The sequence below is a fragment of the Rutidosis leptorrhynchoides genome, chromosome 4, assembly GCF_046630445.1.
Source record: "Rutidosis leptorrhynchoides isolate AG116_Rl617_1_P2 chromosome 4, CSIRO_AGI_Rlap_v1, whole genome shotgun sequence".
NCBI classification, from domain to species: domain Eukaryota; kingdom Viridiplantae; phylum Streptophyta; class Magnoliopsida; order Asterales; family Asteraceae; genus Rutidosis; species Rutidosis leptorrhynchoides.
Genome location: NC_092336.1, coordinates 543,718,288 through 543,735,967, shown reverse-complemented (window position 1 = coordinate 543,735,967; position 17,680 = coordinate 543,718,288). Strand labels below are relative to the sequence as shown.

General features: G+C 30.4%; 2 protein-coding genes across 2 annotated transcripts; both read right to left on the bottom strand.

Annotated features, from left to right (window-relative positions):
* Positions 1-1,501: 1,501 nt before the first annotated feature.
* On the bottom strand, positions 1,502-2,053 carry LOC139845125 (snakin-2-like). The gene is made up of 3 exons (XM_071835352.1): positions 1,976-2,053; positions 1,778-1,817; positions 1,502-1,685 (listed from the first exon to the last, which is right to left on the bottom strand). The coding sequence occupies exons 1-3, from the start codon at positions 2,051-2,053 to the stop codon at positions 1,504-1,506; spliced, it is 300 nt and encodes a 99-aa protein (XP_071691453.1). The 3' UTR covers positions 1,502-1,503.
* A 5,998-nt stretch (positions 2,054-8,051) lies between these two features.
* Positions 8,052-13,360, bottom strand: LOC139842649 (uncharacterized). Its single transcript, XM_071832765.1, has 6 exons — positions 13,000-13,360; positions 11,554-11,753; positions 11,222-11,362; positions 11,057-11,137; positions 10,223-10,347; positions 8,052-8,100 (listed from the first exon to the last, which is right to left on the bottom strand). The coding sequence occupies exons 1-6, from the start codon at positions 13,220-13,222 to the stop codon at positions 8,052-8,054; spliced, it is 819 nt and encodes a 272-aa protein (XP_071688866.1). The 5' UTR covers positions 13,223-13,360.
* Positions 13,361-17,680: the final 4,320 nt, after the last annotated feature.

The window sequence follows — 17,680 nt, the reverse complement described above, 5'->3', positions numbered from 1 at the left end:
GAATTTTAAGTCCAACCTGCTACCTTCGTATCCTGCATTTAACCACCCGTTTCTAATGATTTCTTCGATACCCTTCTCTTCAAACCATATATCAAATACTTTAAATGGTTTTGGCCTGAAATTCTTTTCTTCATCTTTAAGAACAATAGGACAGTGATCAGATTGGTTAAAGCTACTGAAGAGAGATTCTCCCACAAAAGATAAAACCTTTCCGAGACGAGGAGCCGATCCAATTTGCTGAATTTATTCCCGTCATCACTAACGCGTGTATAGATTCTACCCCCCATAGGAATGTCCATAAGATTGGTGGAGTTGATGAAATCATTGAACCAACGTGCTCTATATTCTACAAATTCACAATTAAACCTCTCCGATTCTTCCCTAACTTCGTTAAAATCCCCACAAAGCACCCCAAGCCTCATCACTATCTACTAAATTTCCCAACGAATCCCAAAGTTTTTTCTTTTTGATGTCGTCATGAGGACCGTACACATTTAGCACATTTAAGTTCATACCACTATATTTCCATTTTCCTTTAACACCAATAGCATGCTCGATCCTGATTACATCTATAGCCTCAAACGAATTGTGACTGATTTCCTTTGTGAACCCTCAGCAATTATGCAAGGATGTAAAAAAGTAAAGGTAGGAAATGGTATTTTTGTTATCCTTTACTCAAGTAAAAAAATTTAAAAGTTCCAATTAAAATTTGAAAATAGATAAAGACAGATTGGACATTGGTCGATCGTAATGGTGGCAATTAGAAAATGAAAATAGATATCGGTTTGTACATTGAGTACGTCAAAATTTTATATAGTAAATAATTTTTATTTAAATTTGAATTTTGTTTCTCGGACATTAGTAATTAATTTGAAACAAGCTGCCAGCCATTTGGCAATGAAGAAGACAGAGGAATGGGAGAATATATTTTTTGTGTATAAGATCAATTCAAAAATCTTTGACGTTTTTTCGTATTACATTATATCTTAAAAGTTGTGGACTTCATGATACATCTTCTACGGACATGGTTATAGACGTAAAACATAAAACATATTAAAAACAAACAACGCCTCACTTTTAGCGCTTGCTTTCATGGCATTTCTACAACGTAACTAATATGATGTTTTGAACGATGTCAGGTATAAACTTTAATGCACACGATTCCATATTGGTTCCACTAAGTAGGTCCAATTTGGTTTTTCATAGTAGTTACAAATACAAAACGGAACAATAAATTTAAAATTTAAAACGTGTTACAGAAATGGGAGCATTGAATAGAGAAAGATGAATAATTACAATGAATGGCTAGACAAGAAATCAAGACAAATTTTATTCATGTAACTGTAGTAAAAATAACTTAATTAGTTCATACTTTTTTATGACATAATTTGAATTGAAAGGTGACAGAACTTAAGAAATAAATACAAGAAAATAAGCCTTTATGAATATGAATGATCCCAGAGAATCAATAAATAATAAATATAGTTTGCAAGTAGGAAATTTTCAAGGGCACTTCTTTTTGTTGCCACGAGTGGTCATGTTAGCGTAACAAGCACACGATTCGTAGTTGCCAGATGTGCCTGGTGGAACACAGTTACATCTTCCGCAACATGTTCCACAAGCCCTGTTGCATAAGTTAGGCCTTTTTGATAGTTTACACCTTGCTGCACATGCTTCTCCACAATCTGTATTAATATGAACAAACCAGTAAACACATCAAATGCTAAACAGAACCGTAGTTTATAGTATATATTGGTGTTCTTGAAACAATATATACCTATCTTGGTGGATATTTTTTCTTCAACGCTAGCGTCACTCTGTAACAAAATTATTTAATGTCATATACCATTTAATATTAAATATCAATATGAAACTTATGTCTCAAATAACAACTACTACTAATGATCGATTACGAAATAAATATTAAATAATTGTAATAATTAGAAGTTAAAGTTGTAAGCAGAAACTATATTACAAGTTGAAAGGCGTGGACAAGTTGTAGGACGAGCAGAGAAAGAAGAAGTGAAGCTACAAAGGTTTTGGAGAATCCCATTTTTTTATGTGTCGTGCGAGAATAAAAAAAGTAAGAGATATTGGATGGTAGAGTGCTTAAGTTAGGATGAATATAAACCAATGTTTCAACTTCTATTTATAGCTGCTAAAGACTGATTCGAGTCTCATCATCCAGCTCATTTTCTTACAACTAATCATTGTTACTTGTTTAGTTGTTTATAAGAATAAAAGTTCATCTCAAGAGTCAAGAGTGGTCATTAGATAAACATTAAACATATCATTATATAAGTATAAGTAGAATATAAATATAAATATAAATTTGAGTAGGAGACATTTTATATATGTGATATATACGATGGATAATTAATGATGTGTTAAATGTTCACGTACATGATATCATCCTTTACAATTGGACATGTATGTAATAGTATTTACTTTTCTATTTAGATTAATAGACTTGAATTTTTTCATAAATCCGGCATATTGGTAAACTTACTATTATTGTAACATCGCACACGATAATCACATCATTGTTCCTTTTACCATTTTGCTTCACAGCTTTTTTATGGTAAGAGTTTGCACATGATCCCTTGTGTTTGTGGTAAGTGACGGAACTTAAAACTTTTTTTTTTCCTTAAATGTTCACGATCGATGTAGGATTTGCCTAAATAATTTTGTAGAAAGTCTCATTTTCAATGCTCAAACATATCTACATTTTGGAACTAGGTGGTTTGAGAAGAGTCAGAAACAGCCATAACAATACCTCATTAGATCAAAAAAAGATTTGACCTCTTAAATACCTTGAAAAAACAAAACATTATATATTTACCCTTTTAGACTTCAATAAATTAATCTTTGTCATTCGATCAACAAGTTCCTTGATTGTTGAACTCAAGGGTTCGAATGTACAATAAATGATTCGTACAATTTTCTTATATAGTAATGTATGTATATGTATATTATTTTATTTCTTAAAATTTAACATCAATCACATATACTTCGAGGCCTTGGGTATAGCCCGACCGGTTAAGAATTCGGGTGCATAAGCAGTGGCAAATGTACATATGGTGGTGTGAGGTTCAAAGACCTCACTAGTTTTTGAATATTTTTAATAAATTAATACTTAAATTATATGTGACACTACTAAATTTAAAGATAGCATCTTATGTTTTTAAAAGTAATGATTTTCATTTTTATTTTTATTTTTTTGAGAAAACAATTATTGTTTGAAAAAAGAAAATATTAAAAAGTGTCATTCAAATAGTAGTACCACTTTAAATTTTGATTCTAAAATCTCCACTTTACATACGAGTCATTCAGTCATAAACTGGAAATTGGATTGGTTACAATGAGTTGTAAAACAGAGTAATAGAGTATGAAACTCTTTGCATGAAATATCTATTCTATTTATTTATCTATACATTATATAAAACGCGTAATAATAATTCTATGTGTCAACTCCTGATTAATTTCTGCAACGTGTCAACTCCTCCTTTAATCATGTCACGTGTCAACTCCTCATTCAATCCTACCACGTGTGACGTGTCAACTCTATTAATTATTTATATATATTAATCGAATTATTAGATTTTCTAATTTAATTGGATATATACAAATTTCATTACCTAAAATATCATATTACATTAACATATAGTATAATATAATATGAATATTAATATTATATAGTATATTATTATTATTATTATTAAATTGTTTTAAATGATCATAAATAATATTGTTTTAAACAATAAATTGATTTAATATAAATATTTAAATTTATAATATATATATATATATATATATATATATAATATATTAAAAATCATTTACAATATTTTTTATTATAATAAAAATTATAAAATAAATATTATTTTGTTAATATTATTTATGAATGATATTTTATATAATATAAAATTAATTTACGTACAGCTTGCGCATAAATTTAAAAAATTATGTGAATATATAATATTTATAGAATATAGAATAATTATAGAATATTATATAAACATGGAGCTCATGTTGTCAATTAAAGTTAAAATAGTTATTTGATTATCTTTATAGATATTTAGATGTATGTTTACTCAGCTTCGTTTGAGATTTTGACATTATATTATTATATAATATATTATCTAATGTTGTGATATTGAAAATTATAATATTATTATCACGCGCTTTATATATTGTATAAATTTGTCAATTGAAGTTGCAATGATTCCAACGGACGGAATCATAATATATGAGTGAGTATTCAATATTAATGTTTTCGATACAAATTCTATCATTAATAAATGGTTTTTTATTATAATTGTATTATACATTTGATAAGTATTAATATTAACGTTATCGACTTCTAATTTATACAAATGTCGTATAACGCACGGACTCATAAAACTAGTAAAATAAAAATGAAGAAAGGCGAGTCTGCGTGAGAGTATGATTGGTTGAAAGTTGAAACTAAGTTTGTGCATAGCTGGCCTTATATTAATTTTTAATCTAATTGATATGTAACAATGGTCAAATCTCATTCAATTTGCTAACCAATTGTAGTTTGTAGTACTGTAACCAATTGGGTGTCGTTTGATGAGTGTGGAGAGGTCTAAACGTCAAATTTTTGGACCTCTTTTAGTATATAGGATAAATATTCATATTTAACATAGCGCTATGTATTTACGGAATTTAAAACGTATTACCACGGGTGTATTTGTATACACGTGGTTAGTACCTAGTGTACATAATAGTCTGCGCGTTTTTGACGACAGGAAGATTGCCTAAAAAAAGGAACGGAACCGTCGATATGATGTAGTTAGTTTGATTTATATGTAAGAAAGTAAGCCGGAAATATTTTACGTTTTTTTTAAATACGTCAGTTTCGCGTATAGTTAGTTGCGTTGTGTTTGTAAAATTATTTCGAGTTGAACAGTGATGTTGAATAAATTTAACGTATAGCGAGCGAGAAGATAGGTCTCGTTAAAAATTTGGGTGGAGTTTATTTAAGATTTTTTATTAAAATTATAAATTAACATTCGACCTCTTGTTTGGGGGTTAGAAGTGTAAGTTGGGAAAACGTTGGAGGGGTGTTTTTATTTTTTTTATTTTTATTTTTTATGTATTCGTTTGAGCAAACGATCATTTTTTGCATTCTAGTTAGTATAGGATTATAATTATAATATATTAGGAACTAGTATTTGTGTTAAGTGTCATTTGTTGTCAATCAATTTATTTTAATTTATGCTAATCAATTCAATTATATATTATATATTAGTTTTAGTGGTATAAATTTTGTATCAAACTCTATCATATCTGTATATTGTATTAATATGGATATTTAACTATTTAAAATTTGATTTAAATACTGAATTCTTATTAGTTAATGAGCTTTAACTTTAAAATTGAAACCTTAAAACTTAAAACTCGATTTCTTATATATAGAAAGACGAATGATATGCGATTATTGCCTCTGCCCTACTAGATTTTTAATTACAATTCTCACCTAAAACTCTAGAAAAGCATAAGTTGGCACATAAAATGATTGTTGAATGAAAAATTATTATAGACCAACCTTAAGAGTTAAGACCAGAAGAGGTGTATGTATAGACTTATGTCGAATTTGAATTCCTGTTAATGTATATATCAATCATGATCAGCCAGCTGTATATTACTTATACTTCCTAATAATTATTATGCACGGACATATATATATATATATATATATATATATATATATATATATATATATATATATATATATATATATATATATATATATAGGGTCGTAATCAAGAGGGAATCACTTTTTTGGAGAACGGGAAAGCAAATTATTTTTTTTTTATTTTTTCGTTTTTTGAAAAAACTTTGTTCACGAACATTATAGATTAGATGAAAATATGAACATTTAAAAAGACACTTTGTGATGAATGTCATTATTTTGGCGAGAAAACGCTCGAAGAAAAAAATAAAAACATTCAATGCATTGAATGTTTTGCTGCTGATTTTTATTTGCATCGTTTTGTTTTCATCTTGTGTGAAGTGTTTTTTTCGAATTTAGCCCGATTTAGAGTTTTGGGTTTTGGGTTTTCGGGTTTACTCCGTAAACCCTCAACCCAAAACCCTAAACCCTAAACTCTAAATCGTTCGTTTTAAAATATTCAATTTAAACCCTAATTTCTAAACCCTAATTTATAAATCCAAAACCCTAATTTCTAAACCTTAATAGCTAAACCCTAATTTATAACCCCCTAATTTCCAAACCCTAATTTCTAAACTCTAATTTTTAACCCCTTAAAAAAAAACTCAGCAGCAAAACATTCAATGCATTGAATTTTTTATTTTTTTCTTCGAGCGTTTTTCCGCCAAAATAAAAACATTTATCACAGAGTGTCTTTATTAAATGTTCATATTTTCATCCAATCTATAATGTTCGTGTACAAAGTTTTTTCAAAAAACGAAAAAAAATTACTTCCCCCAAAAAAGTGATTCCCTCTTGATTATATATATATATATATATATATATATATATATATATATATATATATAGTGGTAGGATCAAAAGGAAAGTAACCAATCGGGGGGAAGCGGGGGAAGCAAAACTTTTTTTTTTTCATTTTTTGAAAAAACTTTGTTCACGAACATTATAAATTGGATAAAAATATGAACATTTAATAAAAACACTTTGTGATAAATGTTTTTATTTTGGCGGAAAAACGCTCGAAGAAGTAATATGTAACAATTATCTTGTTTTTCGAACGTATGTTGATATTTTAGATATTAGGGTTTAGATATTAGGGTTTATGGGGTTTAGATATTATGGTTTAGATTTAGGGTTTAGATTGAGTTTTTAACACGAACGGTTTAGAGTTTAGGGTTTAGGGTTTAGGGTTTGGTGTTTTGGGTTTATGGAATAAACCCAAAACACCAAACCCTAAACCCTAAACCCTAAACTCTAAATCGGGCTAAATTTTACTTCACAAAACATGAAGAAGAAAAAAAACGTTCACATTCTTCACGAACAATATTATCTTGAATGTTATTTTTGTCGATCGTTTTCCCGCCTAAAAAATAACATTCATCACGAAATGTCTTTTCTAAATGTTCATATTTTCGTGTGATCTTGATGTCGGAAAAAAAAATCAAAAAATACAAGGGAAAAAAAATTTACTTCTCCCGATTGGTTACTTCCCCATTGATCATGCCCATTATATATATATATATATATATATATATATATATATGCAAGGGTTGGTATATATCCTTTTCCAAAGCGTGAAACAGCTAGCTGATCATATATCTAATTGGCTCACTCATCATATTCTATTACGTAGTATATTTTAGGTTATACCTTAACCTTGTGTTGTCTAGCTCGTACTATCAATATCTCGTTCGCAATAATACACTTTGAACATTTAAATTAGGACAAATTTAGACACAAGTATTTATTAAACTCTAAATCATTTTTTTAGCCAAAAAACGAGTACTCATATGTAAAAAAACTCGTTTTCCATAAGAAAACTCTAAATCATTTACTATTATATATTAGAACTGTCTTGAATTCCAATAAAAAATTTCGGGTTGATTAACCTATAACGAATGGAACGACAAGACCTATATATTAGATCTCGACCCATCTCACTAGACTTGAACCCCCGTCCAGTTAGTTATAAGTGTATAATTCTACTGTCACTTAATCACTTGACCCTGTTTTCCATTTTGTGAACCTGGATGAAAAACACCTTTATCTTTTGTTTTGGTTTATGAACTCTCTTACAGGTCCAGAATGAAGATTAAATGCAATCTCGAAGACCCGCAAAAGGCAAAGACGAAAAATTGCTATAAGAATGTATGAGCAGCATCATATCTGAAGGTGATTTTTAAATCCGAGTAAAATTAAGGTTGTAAATAAGAGAAAACACAAAATGTACAAATCATCCACCTGACTGACTGACTGACTATTCTTGCAGGATTGTATTGGGGGAAAAGGTAAAGCTAACAAGCAGCAAATGTAACGTTCAATGCCAGCATTAGCTTCTACATCATTATCGAACTTACACCACTCCAGAAGGTAGACGCAAAACAAGTTGTCCTCCAAAAACACTGAAAAACAATACAATCCCCACACAGTATCAAGACCATATCATAAACTTGCAAAAAGTTAAAAAGATTATTTCAGATAATTAAGTGTTATTGCTTTAACTTCTAGTGATGTATTTGCATGTAACTAGTTTTCGAACCCTCGCTTCGCGCCGGGGGTTCGGTTTTCAATGTATTTTATTGTGTTTAGTTTGTAAAATTATTTCGTGGCTAACGATCATGTCGTTGAAGCGCAACTCGAGTCGAACCAAAAGTCAAAGATTTTAATGTTATATTAAATTAACAATATATGTGCATCTCCGCGTTTCGATATGGAATTGTTGACTTTTAAGAATTTAACGCAATTAAGTCGTTATCTTATATTAACGCTTCGTATGATTTAAGAATAGAAGATTTACTGAGATATATCCAAAAAATCACTAAATAATTAAAAAATAATAATAAGACCCATATGTGTTTGTTGTTAATAGATGAAAATAGTTATGGAGCCTGCGAGTGAAAAATCATCGTGTATGAAAAGTAATCCAAATATTTAGCGGTTTTTAAAAAGTGTCCGTTTTGCGTATAGTTAGTGACAATGTGTTCGTAAAATTATTTCGAGTTTAACGATGTAGGATCGTTTCGGGTCCACCAACATGCACAACATATAAGCTCATGAGTTCCACATTAATCTAAAACCAATTGGTGATAGAGTGAGGTTCCCATAAGCTTATATACATACATTTCTTTCTATCAGTTTCCGATGTGGGATCATTATGCATTTCCTTAACTGATTATCTCCAACAATCACCCCCTTAATCGGTTAATCCATGCTGCTTGACGAGCATCGGTGATCATCCTTGCTCTTACTTTCTGCATGCTACTTGCTACATGCTATCGATCACCGAATTTCATCCTCTTGCGTCCCGTTTACTTTCTCCCAGCTCCAGCAGCTCCGGTTCTACTCCTGGCTCTGATACCACGTGTAGGATCGTTTCGGGTCCACCAACATGCACAACATATAAGCTCATGAGTTCCACATTACTCTAAAACCAATTGGTGATAGAGTGAGGTTCCCATAAGCTTATATACATACATTTCTTTCTATCAGTTTCCGATGTGGGATCATTATGCATTTCCTTAACCGATTATCTCCAACAAACGATGGTGTCGAAAAAATTTAACTAGTTGCGAGCGAGAAGATATGACCCGTTGAATATTTGAGTGAAGTTTATTTAAGATTTTTTATGAAAATGTTAATTTGACACTTTACCCACCTGTTTTGGGGGTTGATTTTAGTTTTTGAACAAAGTGTGGGGGGGCGTTTTTGATGAAATGGAATTTAGTTAAATTGAAAAGGAAAAAAAAGGTGAGAAGTCGAAATTACCCTAGGAACTATTCATGATTTTTGTCTTTTTGTCTAATAGATATATGTATAATATAATATAAAGTTGAAAAACTTAACTACTCATGATTTTTATCAATTAGTATATATAGGATTGATGACCCGCGCGTAAACGTTTGGTCCGTTGTGTGTGTTATAAACGGTTGACGGTTTGTTAGGAAATAGTACTGAGAAAGTAAGAGTTAAAAAGTAAGGGGCAAATTGTTGGAAAATAGGACTGATAAAGTGAGAGTTAGAAAGTGTGTTGGGGGGGGGGGGGGGGGGGGGGGGGGGAAGTGTAGAAAATTGAAAGTAGATTAAGGAGGTTATGAAGTTAGGCATAAAGTTGAAGTTATTTACGTTTGGTCCGTTGTGTGTGTAAAAAACGGTTGATGATTTGTTAGTTTGTTGGGAAATAGGACTGAAAAAGTAAGAGTTAAAAAGTAGGGGGCAAATTGTAGGAAAATAGGACTGATAAAGTGAGAGAAAGTGTGGGGGGAAGTGTAGAAAATTGAAAGTAGATTAAGGAGGTTATGAAGTTAGGCATAAAGTTGAAGTTATTTACGGGTGGTGCCATCAACTATTCATCATTTTTATCTGTTAGTATATATAGATAATAGATAATAGATAATTCTGATGTCACGGGTCAACAATCGAGTTCAACCATAGTTGACCCATCTGCCAGGTGAGTTTTAAGAGCTAATAAATAGCATTGTGACACTGGTAAAAGAATTTAAAATAATAAGTGTTAAGATTTCTAACCTTTTCACATAGTAGTAACAAAAGTCGGCTAATATGAATGTTTGAACGATCTCCGAAATGAGAACCATTGACGGCCATAATCCATAACCCAGTGCTGTAAGCAGATGCCCACGACTATCCAAAACCTGATCAAACAACCCAAAAATATTACTATCACTCATTCTCTCCCATCAAATAGCAACAAGATGAAAATATTACTAAAATACCCAAAAAGTAAAAGGGTATAAATATTAAAAATGAACTTTTCATCTCAAGTATCGGTGCGCTGTCATCAAAAAAGTGTTACTTAGACATTTTTTCGTATAGATAACATCAAAATTAATTGGAACACCTACAATGAAACTCTTTTGGAAGAGAGTAACAAAGAATCAAATTTAGAAAGAGACAAATAAATGTAATTAATCACCAAATAATGTTGATAGCAAACAACCAATTAACATGAATACTATTAGGTACCATTTTCACAATGTACCATTTTCACATTACTATTTGGTGCCATTATATGATTGCTCATTTGTTTCCTAGTATTTGATTAAAAAAAATTAGTAAAACAATGTGGTTTTGCAGTAATAACTAAAGAAGTACAAAATATCAAAAGAGTCATATTCACTCTGTTATTCCAAAGATCCTTGATAATGTTACCCTTTTCAAAGAACTAATAAAAAGTTACTTTTTTTCATTATTATAGTAACGTAGTTAAGATTATCCAGCAGATTCTATAGATTCCCACCAGATGTGGAGCACAACGGTTTCTAGGTTACCACATAATAAATTTCATCATGCAAATTACCAATGCTAAGAAAAATTGGTAGATATCTAGACTTCACATCATACCTGAAGAACCCAGTGAGCACAGCTCAAAAACCTTGCAACACCTAGGGCGAATACGTAATGAGCGGTGAATGGTTCTACAATCTGTGAGCCGGAGAGAAACAAAAGTCAATAAAAGTCAAAGTCAACCAAGAGAAAGTCAATAGTTCTTAACGACCAATATCAGACCTTTGTGTTCTGCATAACCCTGAGTTGCGGAAGGACTGAAACTGCTTCAAGGTAAACACAAAATGCCCAAAACACCCTGTTAATAATATGATGAGATGTTGAAGGGTGAATTACTAAAGCTAGTACAGCACAAGGAACCGCCTATATCAACAACAAAAGAAATATATATCAAAGGTAACACATAAGAAAATAGTAGATGATAATTTATAAAATGGCATATGTCCAATGATAATTTGATTATAATATACTATTAGATAACAAACTATACATGTAAATTTCGGAGGAATAAAGAAAATTTGACAATCTTCATGATACAAGAAAACAGGACTTACCACATAGTACATTGCGAAGTTGTCTTTGTCTTCCATGTAGCTTGATTTAAGTTTAAAACGGATCATAAATACAACCCATAAAGTGGTAGCCAATGTAGCCAAATCAAGCAAAGTGTGTATGTCATACTCCATAACAAAACTGCAGTATAATCTAACAGCCAGGAAGATAGCTGTTAGTTCCTGTGTTTTCAGTGATAGCCCTACAGTCATGCAATACTCGATCAGATCAAGAATTTTATAACAATGTGAATACATAAAAAGAAGAAACATTCATTAGAGCACAGCAATCTTGTGAATAATGTGATAACAAAATTTTGAGATCTAGTTAGTTACTAGGTTTCATTTGAGATCTATTAATACTATAAAAACTGATAACAAAATTTTGTGTATAACGTCTTTGCATGAAACTAATATGACTGCTCCAGCTGTTAAAATATCAAACACGAATAACGATGCCTACCAAAATAATATCCAGTAATTTTACTTATCTGTCTAGTTTGTTGGAATAGAAAAATAATTACATTCATCATTTATTTGACATATAATTCTCGTTAAGCTTGAGGTTATCATGAAAGGAGACAAAAGTATATGCAACCATTGTACCAATTTCCAACAAAATTTACCACTTTGCATGAAATAGTAGGAGCATGTGAAAGTAGTTAAAATGATAACTATACGCCTCTTTGTGGTTATCAGAAATATAATTTTACTTCACTTTAAACATTACTTAATTAATAAGCTATAAGGGTTGCACCACAATACAATATGCTCTGACCACTTGTTCAGTTGTTCCATAACCATCACATAAAGACAAGATCACAAGAGTATGTGACATCTAATTGGCCAATGCACCTAACGTCTAACGTAATTTATACTCAAAATAGTTCAAACCAAAAACAGAAAAAATAGGAAGGGCCTGTTTACTTTCCACTTAATGATCTATTTCTGTACAACTCTTGATTCATTGAGTAAAATTGTTGTTTCTTTGTCACTTAATCTGAGACATAGATTCAGACACCCCTTCCGACCTTCCGAAACAGAGGCAAATGGATAGTCATATTCAGAAAAAAAGTAACCAGCCCCTAAGATACAAATTTACAAGTAGAGATTGTTTACATCTAGTTAACTACTCCATTGTCAAACCAAACCAAGAGCTTCTAGAGCACAAAAATGCTAATCGAAATTCTTGCTGCAAAGTTCAATACATGCACCACCTTAATGTAAATTTCATTAAAATTTACATCAAATTTGACATTAAAGTCGACCCTCTTAACATCCAACTCAAAAACCCTAACTACAAACAAATCTATCAGCAAGAACCTATATTTCATCAAAATAACAACAAGATCACCTAATTCAACATCAATAAACTAACATTACAAGTAATCAAATTTTAAATCACTTAAATAAAAAACAATCAGATCATAACTGTAGTAATCAACTTACCAGCACAAGTTTTTTCCTTCATGAGTTTATAAATAAGAACGGAGATACCAATGGAGTGAACAGCTTCAGCAGCAACAAACAAATTATCATGATCGTGTACGATCACACGAAGTAACACCAACGCTAGCATCCCTGTTACTACACCCAAAAAAGCTTTCACCTTTGGTGGTTGCCGTCGTATCCATGATGATATTACTTGGATCGGTCTCTTTGGCGGCCTCATTTTCTATTCAAACCCTAGGGTTTTGTGTCTGTGAGTTGAATTTTATCTATAAGTGTTGTTGATTTTGATTAGGTTATAGATCGGTGTTTTGTTGTTGGTAGTTAGGGTTTGATTACGCTGGTTGATTTGGGGGTGAATATTTAGGGGATTTTATTTTATTGATGATCAAGCAAAGGGTGCGCGCGTGAATTCAATCGCTAAGAGCAGAAGTTGGTGAATTCAATGCTGTATGAATGTTGATGCGTAATGTACAATACTTTAGTGATTTTTTCTGGATTTATGGAAAAAGTTATTGCCCTGAACGATAGTTGACTTTTTTCTATTATAGTCCCTGGACTTTTGTTTTACTTTCTTTCTTAGCCTTGGACCTTTTGATTTCACATCATTTTCATCATGTCAAATTGTCAATATAGTCCAAATCCTCTCCACAGCTTCTCCGATATTGACATTCAACTTTTATGTTTACATTTAATTTTAATAATTATTTATTATATTTTTACACTAAATATACTTTGAAAAATTAAATTAAAATAAGTATACCAAGGTATATAAGTATATATATAACAATAGTAAGCTCATTTTTAACATTGATTTTGAAATCATTAATAAAAAAAATATATAATAGTAATAATTTGTTTCATATATTTAACTTTTACTGTTTGTAAATGATCATTAATATTTAGTGTTGCATTATATTTGGTGCAATTTGATCCATATATAGTGCAAGCACTAAATAGTGCTATATTTTAAGGTTAAACTAGGAGATGTTTTATATACTTTTTAGATTGTTTTAGTACAAAATGTCCATATTATGATATGCTTATAGTATAGTAGAATAAGATAAAATGCAAAAATATACATAATTTCTAAACACCGTCGTATATATAAATATAAATAAAAAATACAAGGTAGTTGCATTTGCTTCATCATCCATTTAAGAAAATGAGATGTTTATTTTTTAATAAGTTTGTGTCAAAAAAATTATAATCATGTATGAAAAAAGATGTAGTCTGAAATTCAGTTTTACAAACTGTAATTTAAAAGTTTACCAGTGTCATTAAATAAATATAAATATGATAGTAAGTGTCACACCCTCCATAACCGCTATGGCGATGCGTGACTTCAAGAGTTACAAAACATAGTTAACGCCTTCTAACATGAGATATTTTTATCAAAAGTAGCATTCATTAATTTAAAAATGTTTCAAAGATAAAATTGGCAAACACGCCAAAAGTATACATCCCAAAAGTATAAGTATTGAAAACAATGCTAAAATATAAATTTTAACAATAATGCAAACTCCAAAAGAGAGGCTATGCTTGACCTATAACCAGAATGTGCGGAAACAAAACTAAGAACCGGATAAATACATGTTCAAATATCAACACATTGGTTGGTGAGCTCTTAAGTTTATTTTAAATAAACATATAATTAATGGACCACAAGATTTAGTCCAGGTATAACAACTCAAAAGTTCACATGTCATGAGCACCCGATATACGAAGCTTAACACAAGCATAGGGAAATATACGACCAGTACCCTATAAAAGTGTACACTAAATCAAGTGTATTGTTACGAAGTAATAAGCGACAAGTTATGTTTGAGTGAGATTGTCAAACCCGATAGATCTATCTATATGATTCGCGCTTACAATCACAACAATAATTAAACGTAATCGAGCTAAGGGCTTTGTAGTTTATAACTCATGCATACAAATAGTTTATGTTCTTGTGTCCATATTGTAAAACAATAAAAAGAACATGTATTCTCATCCCAAAAGTATAAACAGATCAAAAATGGATTATAAACTCACCTTAAAGCAAACGTATCAAAAGCACATATGTGGAACAATATGTGACGACCCGGAAATTTTTAACCAAATTTAAACTTTAATCTTTATATTATTCCGACACGATAAGCAAAGTTTGTTAAGTTAAATCTCAAGAATTTTAAACTATGTTCATACTTTCATTATAACCTCGACCAAATTCCGACGATTCACGAACCGTTATATATAAATAGATATGTATATGTATATATATATATATATTATAACTTGAGAATATTAATAAAGTATTAAACGTATAATACTTTACACGAACGTATTTGTTTCAATATGATTTTCGACGAAATTAAAAAAATATATATTAAATGATTGAATTATCAGAATCATTGAAATATGATTACAAGTCTCTGTTGAGAGGTCCACTATGATTTGAGAAAATCTATTCCTCTTAACGATATTCAGAATAATTTGTAAAGCTATTAATAAATAAAAACAAAAAGTGTCATTTACGAAAGTTAGACAAAAGTTAGTGGAGAATTGGTTTCCATAATATTCTATTAATCTATTTTCAAACGTACAAAGACGTTTTAAGTTTAAAAAGAACTTTATTATTAAAACGTATATAACTTTTATAAATATCTAGAATCACTTTTGACAACTCATTACTTAATCAGTATAATAAATATAACGATATTTATATTTTATTTCATTAAATATATATAACGATTTAAATTAATATTATATATATTTATACGCGTATTATACATACATAGTTTTTATATTTTTACTATACTTTAACTTTACCTTTACTTTACTTTTACTTTACTTTAACTTTAATAATTCACTTTAATAATTCATACTTTAATAATTCACTTTAATAATTCATACTTTAATAATTCACTTTAATAATTCATACTTTAATAATTCACTTTAATAATTCAAAAATCTATTATAAATAGAATTCAATATGTTTCATTATTTCATAGAAACTTGAAAATATATTTCTCTAAACTCTCTCAATCGATTTATATATATATATATATATATATATATATATATATATATATATATATATATATATATATTTGCTCTGTATTATTTCAAGATATTATTAGTATACATAAAATATTACGACGGAGTGTTGTCTGAGTGATTTCAAAATAGTTTTTTTGAATGAGTCGAAGCTAAGGAAATTATGGGTTATAGCTATGGAGGTGATGGGTATGGTTCATGGGTATGCTCGTGAGGTCAATCTAGTGTTTATCATCTCCGTTGCGTCTACGTACTTTCCTGCAATATTGAATCTCAATATTGATACGTTCGTGAATCCGAGGCCAACCTTGCACTTGTTAAATGACGTTATATGTATTTTTACTACGAAATACAGTATTGTGAGTTTCATTTGCTCCCTTTTATATATATTTTTGGGACTGAGAATACATGCGCTGTTTTTATAAATGTTTTACGAAATAGGCACAAGTACTAAAACTAATTCTACGTGGGTTTAAACCAGAAATATACCCTTAGCTTGGTAACATTAAACTACTTGTCTATGTACGGTAAGCGCGAATCCTAAAGATAGATCTATTGGGCCTGACAAACCCCATCCTGACTATGAGATGCTTTAGTACTTCGAGATTATTTTAAACACACCTGATCTGGTGTACTTCAGAGGGTAAAACATGAACGTTAAGGCTTGTTATCGGGTGCCTACAACTTATAGAATACTTTTATACACTTGCGAGTGTACATATATTTATAAACGAAAATCTTGTGGTCTATTAATATATTGAAATGATTGTTATGATAAACCTATGAACTCACCAACCTTTTGGTTGACACTTTAAAGCATGTTTATTCTCAGGTATTAAAGAAATCTTCCGATGTGCATTAGCTCATTTTAAGGATATTACTTGGAGTCATTCATGGCATATTTTGAAAGACGTTGCATTCGAGTCATTGAGTTCATCAAGATTATTATTAAGCCAATTATAGTTGGATGTATTATGAAATGGTGTGCATGCCGTCAACTTTAGTTGTAAAGAAAGTTTGTCTTTTAAAAACGAATGCAATGTTTGTAAAATGTATCATATAGAGGTCAAATACCTCGCGATGTAATCAACTATTGTGAATCGTTTATAATGTATATGAACGGGTCCTTTCAGTTGGTATCAGAGCGGTGGTCTTAGCGAACCAGGTCTGCATTAGTGTGTCTAACTGATAGTCGTTAGGATGCATTAGTGAGTCTGGACTTCGACCGTGTCTGCATGTCAAAAGTTTTGCTCATCATTTTTGTCGGAAATTACCTGCTTATCATTCTTAGTCTAGACACATCTTATTGCATTGATCGCATGAATAGTGTATAGACAAAATTCATATCTTAGCGTATCTGCTAATTCATATCTTAGCGTATCTGTTACTGTAAACTTTGCCTGACATATTCCGTAAATTCCCCCGTAATCTACGAAACCTTTTGCTCTATATAATTAGAATACCACCCGATAGCCGGAAAATCATTTCATATCGAAAAATTCTTTATTCAATCATACGAAATGGAATTCGTCATTAGTTCAAGTCCTTCGGATTCCGAAATGGAATCCCACTCAAGTTCCGAAAGTAGTGTGACCGGAATGGATCAACCAATTAGTCATCATCTATTCTGGATGAATTG

Excerpts from the sequence above, each read along its gene's own strand:
- LOC139845125 (XM_071835352.1), bottom strand. The coding sequence starts at position 2,053 with ATGGGATTCTCCAAAACCTTTGTAGCTTCACTTCTTCTTTCTCTGCTC. Across the intron at positions 1,818-1,975 it reads TTGTCCACGCCTTTCAACTT|AGTGACGCTAGCGTTGAAGA; the intron begins GTAATATAGTTT and ends ATTTTGTTACAG. Across the intron at positions 1,686-1,777 it reads AAAAATATCCACCAAGATAG|ATTGTGGAGAAGCATGTGCA; the intron begins GTATATATTGTT and ends ATATTAATACAG.
- LOC139842649 (XM_071832765.1), bottom strand. The coding sequence starts at position 13,222 with ATGAGGCCGCCAAAGAGACCGATCCAAGTAATATCATCATGGATACGA. Across the intron at positions 11,363-11,553 it reads ACTTCGCAATGTACTATGTG|GCGGTTCCTTGTGCTGTACT; the intron begins GTAAGTCCTGTT and ends TTGTTGATATAG. Across the intron at positions 8,101-10,222 it reads TGTTACTACTATGTGAAAAG|TGTTTTTGGAGGACAACTTG; the intron begins GTTAGAAATCTT and ends ATTGTTTTTCAG.